The 10,065-nt window shown below is 40.7% G+C and overlaps 1 protein-coding gene across 1 annotated transcript in view; it reads right to left on the bottom strand.

Annotated features, from left to right (window-relative positions):
• The window catches only part of Stk32a (serine/threonine kinase 32A), a 100,187-nt gene that overhangs the window by 8,890 nt on the left and 81,232 nt on the right, over positions 1 to 10,065 (bottom strand). Inside the window, exons 6-7 of the mRNA XM_028777215.1 lie at positions 8,277 to 8,366; positions 1,762 to 1,859 (exon numbers count right to left, since the gene is read on the bottom strand). Coding sequence (XP_028633048.1) covers positions 1,762 to 1,859; positions 8,277 to 8,366 — 188 coding nt within the window. The remainder of the gene's footprint in view (positions 1 to 1,761; positions 1,860 to 8,276; positions 8,367 to 10,065) is intronic.

Below are 10,065 nucleotides of genomic sequence, written 5' to 3'. Positions count from 1 at the left end.
ACAAGACAAAACAACAACAATAACAAAAACAGGAGAAAAGAATTTTAAAAGGACAAAATACAAGCTCACAGAGGTGTTTTATTTTGAAAAGAACATGAAAGGTAAGTCTCCACAAGCAATTGGTAAGGAAATGCTGCTTGTGAGCCATGGGTTTACAAGAAAAGTCAGAGATAGAGGTGGGATTATCCCAGCAGAGTCTGAGTTAAAGGTTACAGATGGCGGGCTGCAATGGAGAAAAGGTGCCACCCAGTTGAACATCTTCTGTTCCATCTTTTTGGCCAAAGAGAACTAGTTGGACTTTGTTGTTTTGAACTTGGTACCCCTTCCTGCCTTCTTATTTGTCTCCTCTTGGGTGGAACCTTCTAACCAATGTCTGTGCTCATCATTTTGAAAGCACATGATTTGTCTGGCTTTACTGGGTCCCTGCTGGATGGGAATTCTGCCTCGGCCTTGGGATGAATCATGGTCTGAGTCCCATCCGTACCGAGTTTGGATGACATTCAAATGACTCTTGAGACACTAGAGATGATGCTGGAAGGAGAAAATGTTATTGCTACCGTAATATATTGAGTATTTTACATGGGTTTGGAGAACCAAGAGAGAAAAACCATGGTCTGAATATGTCTCTCACACAGAGTCCTGTGTTGGAGCTCTAGTGTTCAGTGAGACAGGAACTTTGGCAGACATTTTGAGCCAGATTATCTCCTAGTGGTAAATTCTGACCAGTTAAGAAGATTAGACAATCTCTTTCCCCTTTGCCTTCATGTCTTCTCTCCCTCCTTACCTTCTTCTCCCTCTACTTTCCTCCCTTCCATTCTCTATTTTGTGAGGACACAAGAATCCAACATCTGACTCGGCTTTCCACACTCTACAGCCATGAGAAAATAAATATTTTAAGTTACCCAGTTCACAGTATGCTATTTTGATAGACTGGGATAAGATTAGAACCTTGGGTATGGGAGAGGGATGGTATCTGAAATCTGTATTAGTTTGTAAAATTTGTATACACTATAATTTTTATTATGTTTCTTTGGTATGCTTTTTTCTAGAAAAGAGATTCTTGTTTGAGCAATGCTTCTATTGACAAGGACACTATTCCACTTTCCAAAGAACTCAAACACACGGAAGACAAGAGGCCATCAAGATAGAGCATAAGTTGTCTGGTGCCTATAATTCACACTTATTTGAATATGTGTATCCGAAATGGGGCTCCATCCAGCGACTGCAAAATGATTTTCTTTAAACAGACAGGTTTATTTACCCAAGATAGTGAGGTATATTGATTTTCCTTCATCAGGAGTTTTTTTTTTATATCCATATTAACTTACTTATGTAATTAATATTAAGTGACAGATTTGGTGACACATATGGATTAACCTGTGCAGAGATCTCAAGGGGATATTATTAACAACAGACAGTGTAATTGTTTTCTGATTTCAAACAAACTGCTTGGTTTTAGCAAACAATGCATTCTTTCATTCTGAATAGAAAATGAAAGGGGCTGCAGAGATGGCTTAGTCATTAAAAGCACTTGCTGTACTTGCAAAGGGCCTGGGTATGGTTCCTAGCACCTACTCACAAACACCTGTCAGTCCAGTTTCAGGGGATCCAATGCCCTCTCCTGGCCGCAGTGGGTACTTCATGCAGGCATGTGGGGTTCATTCACATACTCAGGGCACACATACATACACACAAACAAGCAGATTTTTAAAATGCTTTTCCTAGAATAATAAGAGATGAGAGGGTGTGATTCTACTGTACCCGGCCTCTCAGCAGTTCGTAAGCCGTCACCCCGAGGGACCACCAGTCCACAGCAAAGGAGTAACCTGTTTCTTTCCTGGAGCTGAACATCTCCGGTGCTGCAGCAAGACAAAGAAAAGGTCAGTTCCACTCCCAACACTCCAATCAATCTATTTTCCCAACACATTCCTCCAAAGGAAAATTAGCAGCCTGAAAGGTGTAAACACTTTCCTGGATGTTTATTATCCTTTAGTAGATTGCACGCAGCAGGCAGCATTTTCTAATTTTTTTTTTAGCCCTCTCAGCAGCACTATTCATCAGCTAACATAAACAACCACATACAGGCCTTAATGGACAAATTTGTCCCTTATTTAGATCATGAGCCTCTTACATCGTAGGTCCTATCAGGCTTCAAACGAGCTGCTAACTCTGAAACAGAATTGAGAGGAGTTTGCTGTCTTCATCTGGGGAGTTGACACTAAAGGAGGTGAATGTATATAACAATCTCAAACAGTGTTCATATTTGTACGAGACACATAATAGCTTGGCTCTCTGTCTTGAGGGTACCCGGACACATCGGAGGGGACACATGTAGTCTCCTGTTGTGTGTGAGGGCAGGAGAAACAGGAGCAAGGGAACCTCAGGAAGTTTAAGGCTTTGAATATCCGTGGGACATTTATACTTTCTAAATATAGCCTCTGAGTTGACTCTCCTAGAAAGTACAGTCACCATCAACTGAACCGTCAGAGATGACCCCCTCAGGCCTTCTTTAAGCACTTTGCCATATCTTTCTAAGAAAAACACTTAAGTCCTAACTGTTAGAACAGGGGAGACAAAGGCCCTATCAAGGATGGATTTGAGGGTGTTGCTCACTGTGGCACACACAGTGTCTAGTTCAAAGCCTGACAATCCGAGTCAGTAGATGGAAGTTTATTGCACAGATGAATGGACACAGAACCCAGACTTGTGGTCATTAGCTCTGCAGCTGTGCTGGGTTCAAATATTGCCTCTACCACCTGCTATGCCCATGCACAGATAAGTTGGCACAAGCAGGATCAGAACACTAGAACAAGAAAACCTCCTCATCAGTTTAGAAATGAAATGAATGAATGCATGTCCAAATGTCAACATAGTGCCTGCCATTTGCAAAGTACTAAAAAAACAAAAACAAATCAGAAGTGAATGTCCATAGCAAGAAAAGAATTGGCCTAGTTCAAAGGTACACAGAATTGATGCCAAGCCTCCTGTGGTAAGGTACTGATGCTGGGCCAAGGAAATCTTGGGGACATGAGATCTGTATACTCAAGCCTGCTTGCCTGCACATTTGAATGCTGACTAAATTTCTGAGGACAGCTTCCTGTTACAAGTGTAGACGATGGACATCCTTGTGCTAAGAACTGACTCTGAGAGCTTCACTCTGGAGGACTCAGTGGGTCTCACGCCCTGGTAAATTCCTGTTTCACACATCACTGTGTCCTTTCTTCCAGTCCCAAGTCCCAGGGCAATTGGGGAGATAATGGCCCTGACCCTACTCTGCTCCCACTCCCTACTAGAAATTCCCAGATAGAACTGACTGCATTTTTGTGTTCCTTTTCTCAGTATTGTATCTCAAACCATCTCCAAGGAGACAGGTGTCAAGCATTGCACTTAGGAGACATCCAGACAATTTGGAGGCATGGCAGAGGCATTGCTCTTAGAAAAATGTCAAATGAAATAAGCATTACTCCATGAAAGTAGCACACTCAGTCATATCAGGTCATCCTGGGAAGAGATGTGACTCTTTGTTGTTATGGTTGTTGTTGTTATTTTTCCACTGCAAGTGGGTATCTATCTTTTTGTCTCCTCTCTGCTCTGTTTTCAAACATGGAGGCATTTGTATATGCATTCCTTTACTAAACAAAATTCATGGTGTGCTAAGCACTGAGCAATTATGTTGGGAGTTTAAGAGCAAAAACCACAACACACAAAAGTAACACGACACATTAAATCCTCAAAGACGCAGAGGGCGATGCTGAAGGGCTTTCTCTGATTCTTTGAGAACATACCCTGCTCCTGAGAGGAGCCAAACAGAACTGGAAAGACACTCTTTTTCCTTCAAATAGACTCGGGGGCTTTTGTGTGAAACTTTTTTCTTTTTTTTAAAGAGTCTTTCAACATATACATTCAGAAAGTCTCTGAAACATTTGAGAATTGGGAAAGGATTCAGAAGTCAGCATCCCTGTAACTATCACACCCATTGAGATACACAATCTTGCTCCCACCACTGCACTCTGTCCTGTCCACCCTGCCTGGAACTCACCATCCTGAATTATGATTGAGTAATTCCTTACAATAATATATGAATTTCTAAACAGCAGCTTAATTTTGCCTATATTATGCATACCTTCCCGGGGCTCATAAATTAGTGGGCTGAGGGAGCGGCTAGCCACATAGGTATTTACAAAAGTTGTTTCAAGCAATGATAGTGAGGCAAACAATAATAAAGCAAAACGAGAAAAAGGAAGGAAAACAACCTTGCGTCCTATCAAGTCAAATGCTGGGCTCTGTAGTCATTGCTGTCCTGCTTTTATTTGTTCAGTATTTGTTTGTGATTTATCCAAATTGCCAGGCATGTTTAGTTTGAATTTAATGCTACATAAATACATGGTAATATACATACCTGTCCCATTATAGATAGCTGTTGGGATTATTTTCAATTTGGGACTGTTACAAATAGTGCTGTTTTGACCATTCCTGGGCCAGTATGATCTTGTATCTTTACTGATGTTATCAGTGTGGAGTATGCTGGGTATGCATTTCACACACCCAGACAAGGCCAAGCTACTCACCAAAAGGTTCTTGTTCACACCAAGACCAGGGGCCAAAGTTCCTTTTGTTTGACAGACTTTCCACACTTATGCCAATGCCAGTATAAGAAGTTATTTAAATGATGATGAGCGATTGTCAAATCAGCACAAGAAGGATGTGATTTTTACAAAGAATTTCCAAATAATTACTTAATAACCTAACAAAAATAAAGGTCCTTAGTTAAATATATGTTCAATGAAAGTAGTGTAGAATTGGAATTAAGTAAAAATGAATAGAATAATATCTAGGATCTGGGAATAAGTGAATCTAGGTAGAAATAATAGCATCCAAAACAGAAACCCTGAAGCAAGTCCACAGGCATTCCTGAGAGACAGGGCATAGGCTACACGTGCCAGGCCTTGGGCAAGCGCTCTAGCCCTCTACACAAATGTGAACAGTTTGATTATCAAGAAGTTCAATGTTCATGCTGGCAAACCAGCAGTCAGCGGACAAAAATAAGGAGATTGCTGCATGTTCAAAGTCTGAGCTACGAAGTAAGTTCCAGGCCAGTCAGAGCAACATGGAGGGACTCTGCCACAAAACAATTCATTTCAAAATTATCAAATCAAGGAGACAGGGCGCTTCTGTACCAATAAAACAACAATTGCCACCTGTTAGGATCTAGGCTTTAATATACCGGATACATAAAGGTGGAAATTATTCCCATAATCACTAAGAAGTACAAGACAAGGGAAGAAGTTTCTCATTGGACCTGTTTCCTAACTGATCAGACTGGCAACCTCTAAAGTGGACAGAGCAACAGTTACTGCCATACAGAATTGTTTTTAGAGTCAGTGACCCAAGCCTTGTTCCCAGAATGTACCGAGCTTGCTAGCAAATGTCAGTCATTATACCATTATCACAGCCATTCCCCCAAATGTTCTAGGCTAAATGTTTCTAGATCCAGGTTTAATTTCATGGTCTGTCAATCACTTGCTCTATGGCTATGATCATATCATTTTCTCTCTGGGTTGGATGTTTTTAATGTGTGAATAAAAATAGTAGTAATATCTACCCCACAGGATTGTTTTGATGATACAATAAATATTAAAGACTTAACAAAGCATCTGGGACATTGTAAGTGCTCACTACATGATAGCAATTGTTGTAACCTTTATTTATATTAAAGAAGCTTAGTCTAATCTAGCTTCTAAAAATATAAAGATAAATGTGTTTGTCCACAGAAAGTTTTTGATAAATATCACAATTTCCCATTAAAAACGTGAAACTGGGACCGTGCCTGACCTCTTGCCTATAATTCCAATTTACTAATTTTACTCTATGAAATGCTAGAAAGACAACTGTGAAAAAATTAAATTATACAGATCTATACTTAAAAATGACTGGGGAGAAGAGAGAAAGGTGTCCCCCCTGTTACTTCTGTCACCATGGAAATCATCCCTAGAAACCCCAGATGCACTCTTTCTGATTTGGCACCAAGAAAATAGCCTATAATGTAGAAACCCAGGAAACCTGGGGAACAAACTGAACAGACCAGCAGGCCTGGATATTCCCTTTTATCACTAGATTGCTGTGGGTTTTAGGAAGAAAAATGGTCTGAATTCTATGTGCTGAGTATTTTAGAAGTGACAAAAGAGATTTATTCTCCCCACCGGTCATTGAAAGCCATGAAATCTACAGTTGTTCAAATGTTACATAAAATAAGGCTCACTTTTATTTTTCTGGAGACAATCTTGTGGTGGCCTTTTATGTAAGAGTCCCCCTCCCCTTGTCTCTCATCACAGAGAGGAAAGAGAATAAACCAAAGGGGAATTGAAAGTAGCATTGCTCTTCTCCATTTTTCAAGTTCAGACATTTTTCTATGAAATTCTCTGAGCGAATCTAGCTTGTACCATTCATTCTGCCCTTTACAGAACCCCTTCTGCTTCAGCAGCTTTGAGATCTCAACTAATTAAGAGAGATGCAAGAGTAGAAGGTGGATTTCCTTCTATCATCTGGTAACAATCCTGCATTGTTTAATGTCTTGCTTCATCTGGTTGGTATCCCACCCCCATCCCACTGATAGCTTATCAACCATCAAGACCTAATAAATTTTAATCCCTTTGATTATTATTATGTTTCAAATATCTTAAAACCCAGTAAGGTCAGTTTTGAAAAGTGGTCTCTTAGAATTCACTCACCTACTTCACCAGGCTGGATATTTTTATACCTCAGTGTAGAGATCCAGGACTATGCTGGCTCTTACATTTCTCCATTGCTTGTTTCCTAGCGAGCACTGCTAATGTTTTTACGTGTAAAAGTGTAAAAGGGATCATGGAATCATCCTGCAAGTATGACGCGTCTGTCCCAAGGTTGGCAATGCTTGTCAATGCAGCTTGCACAGTAGTAACCTAATGACTTTCTAAGTATGATGACTTCAGAGGACTCACCTTGAGAAAGTCCGAGGCAGTTAGTCTGTACTGCAGTTGTTGGCATCTCTAGTAAGCCATACAGATGTGAGTCTCCCTTTTAAACTCTAACCCCTGCAGTGGAGGTACTTCAGGAAGCTAGACCTAGTTCAACCTAGTTTCACCAAACACAGTCGAGTTCCATCTTTACTGCTAAGGCTTGACTCCACAATCGACAAACCCTCAGGAACAACTAGGGTCTGTTAATTCAAGAATCAGCTTGCTCAGCATGTAGACAGATATCTAACCCAAATCCGAATCTTAGGATCCTGCTGTTACTGCCAACCCAATAATTGACAGATAATTATGAGTATTAAGTCACATCATTAGGAATGATATGGGAAAGGGATGCATTCCATGGCCATGAGAACCACATGCCTCCTGAGAAATAGTCCTCTATATTTTCCAGAGTTGAGACAAGGTACAGCAAGTTCTACTGACATAGTGTCTCTCTCTGCAGACAAAAGCACTAGCATCTGAAGTTGGAATTTGTAGCTGATTTGTGGCTACAATTAAATGTGGATTGTATGGGCTGTTTGACTCCTAGCCCTACATTGTTAATCACCCCTTCGTGGGTTCTTAATCATCAAGGGAAAAAGACAGTTCCACAAATCACTGTAAAAAAAAAAGGTATGCATATAGCAGAACAGTTCTTAGGCATAACCTATTCCCCTTTAAAATAAATCTCATTGATGAGATTGTTACAAAAACAAAACTGAAACTAATCCCATAACTGGGAAGATGGTTTGAAAACTTTGCTGCATTGCACATGTGTCTAGTATTTAAAAAAACACTGAAGGTATTAATCTTGTCATACGTTACGACTCTATTTACTTCTGATTCTTTCTATTCAATTTGTTTTGTATCCTCTCCCACTGACATGTAAGCTGTATGAGGCACGAGGTAGAGACATTACGCATGTTGCTTGTTAATGGGTCACTGTCATTTCAAAACCCTTCCACAGGTAATTAGTCATTGACTAAAATCATACTGTTTCTCAGAAACAGATGTACAAGGTCATATAATAGCATTTGCAGAATGTGACTAATGTCCCTGGTGAATCAAGATTGCCCCATGTAGCTTGCTAATGCAGAAGCTTCAGTCTCACATTAGACCCATTAAATCAATAGTCCCCATGTAAAACCAACCAGAAAGGAGCTTGTCAGCTCCAGGTCCAAGTCCTTATGAATTTGACCTGCAGTGAGTGGTATCTAGAAGAATCAGAAACAAGAGATCTGTTCTTAGGAACAGAAAAACACTTGTGAAGCTGCTCATACCCACCCATGTAAGGCTTTGTGCCAGCTACAGTGGTGATCCGAGTCTCCGTAGGCAGCATGGCAGCAATGTTGAAGTCTGTGATGTGCACATGCCCTATGGGGAGAGGAAGACCAGGAGAATGTTAAGTCCCTTCAACCAAGAAGAGCAGCCGTACATCTAACTGAAAAGATCTGGATGCTTAGCCTGTTAGTTCTGGGATGATAGCCTCCACTGAGTACGGGCAATAAAAACTTCCTTATTCCAGCCTCAAGGCCAATGAAGTCTTAAACCAGCAGGTCTGCAGCAGCCAGAACATGATATGCAGCAATTAGTCTCTGACTATAAACTTGTATTTCAACCTGAAACTATTTGAAATTTGGTGGCTGAGTTCATGCTCCATGAACTCTTCTGTGTATTACTGTCAGCTGGCACTGGTCTAGACTGTTTATTCTGTGCATACTACACCGGATATATCCTTAGTCTTGTTCACAAAGCATCCTAATTCTCATGATCTCTTATGGAATCTTTTTAAAAATACAAGTAAAATTACTATATGCTAGCCTGGGTATGGATATATATTTTTCTGTTGTTGCTGTTTTTGGTTTCTTGAGACACCATTTGCATGGGGGAGCCAGACATGGCAGGTTGCATTCAGTGACCTCTAACAAAATAAATTCTATCTAGGATCAACAGGCAAAATTCAGACTGTTCTTTAAAAGGATTGGGATCTAGGAGACATGGTCTGTGTCCAGACCTCTGTCCCTCTGTGACAGGTAATAGACATTAAGTCCTTTTTCTACATTGAGACTAAAGTTTCCTATATTAAAAAAAAAATTAAAGAATGGGAGCTGGGGGAAGGATTGAAGGAGCCTAAAGAATCAAAGACACCACAAGAAGACCTTCAGAGACAACTAACCTAGGCTCATGAGTGCTCACAGAGACTGAACCACCAGCCAAAGAGCATGCATGCCTGGACCTAGGACACTCACACATTTGTAGCAGATATGCAGCTTGGTCTTCATGTGGGTCCCCTAACAATTGGAATGGGGGCTGTGTCTGACTCCACTGACTGCCTTTGGTTCCCTTTCCCCTAGCTAGGCTGCTTTTTCTGGCCTTACTGAGAGAGGGTGCATCTAGTCCTGATTAGCATATCCTGATTAGACTTTATATCCTACGGTGGGTGGGTGCCCAGGGGTGGGTCTTCCCTTCTCTAAGGAGAGTCTCTAAAGAGAAGGGGAGGGGTGAATGGGAGAGGGGTGTGTGGAAGGTTGGAATTGAGAGGAGAGGAAAAAGAGGAACTGTGATCAGAAAGTAAAATGAATAAATATACTAATTTAAAAAATTAAAAATGGGTAGGTTAGATGATATCTAGGGCCTTTGTAAATTATGACACACAGTACTAAAACTGGGTCTTTTGAGGTTGTAACACACAGCAATAAAATGCAAGTGTAGCACTTAAGTTTTGTTGGAAATACACCTTACATAAATAGTGTTCCAGGGTTCCTCCATTTATATCTGGAAAGAAGAAAAAAGGCAGCATAGGAAACTCTAGGCCAACAAACCTGTTATGTTAGCTGTTGGCACAACAGTTATCTGCCTTCCTAGGAGTGTGAAATGTTGACATTTCCATTTACATGTGTCTGCTGTTTTGATGAGATGGCATTACAGAGGGAATAGCACCTGATTCTTGTTCTAGAGTCGCTAGTTCAAACTCCTCTCAACAAACCCCACGATCTGCTTCCGGTAGCATCTAGCCTATGGCTAATAAAAACTCTATCTCCATGAACATGGTTCTGTTTTGTGTAGAAAACAC

The sequence above is a fragment of the Grammomys surdaster genome, unplaced genomic scaffold (genome assembly GCF_004785775.1).
Source record: "Grammomys surdaster isolate TR1022 unplaced genomic scaffold, NIH_TR_1.0 278, whole genome shotgun sequence".
NCBI lineage: Eukaryota > Metazoa > Chordata > Mammalia > Rodentia > Muridae > Grammomys > Grammomys surdaster.
This window is presented reverse-complemented; position numbering and strand designations above follow the sequence as displayed.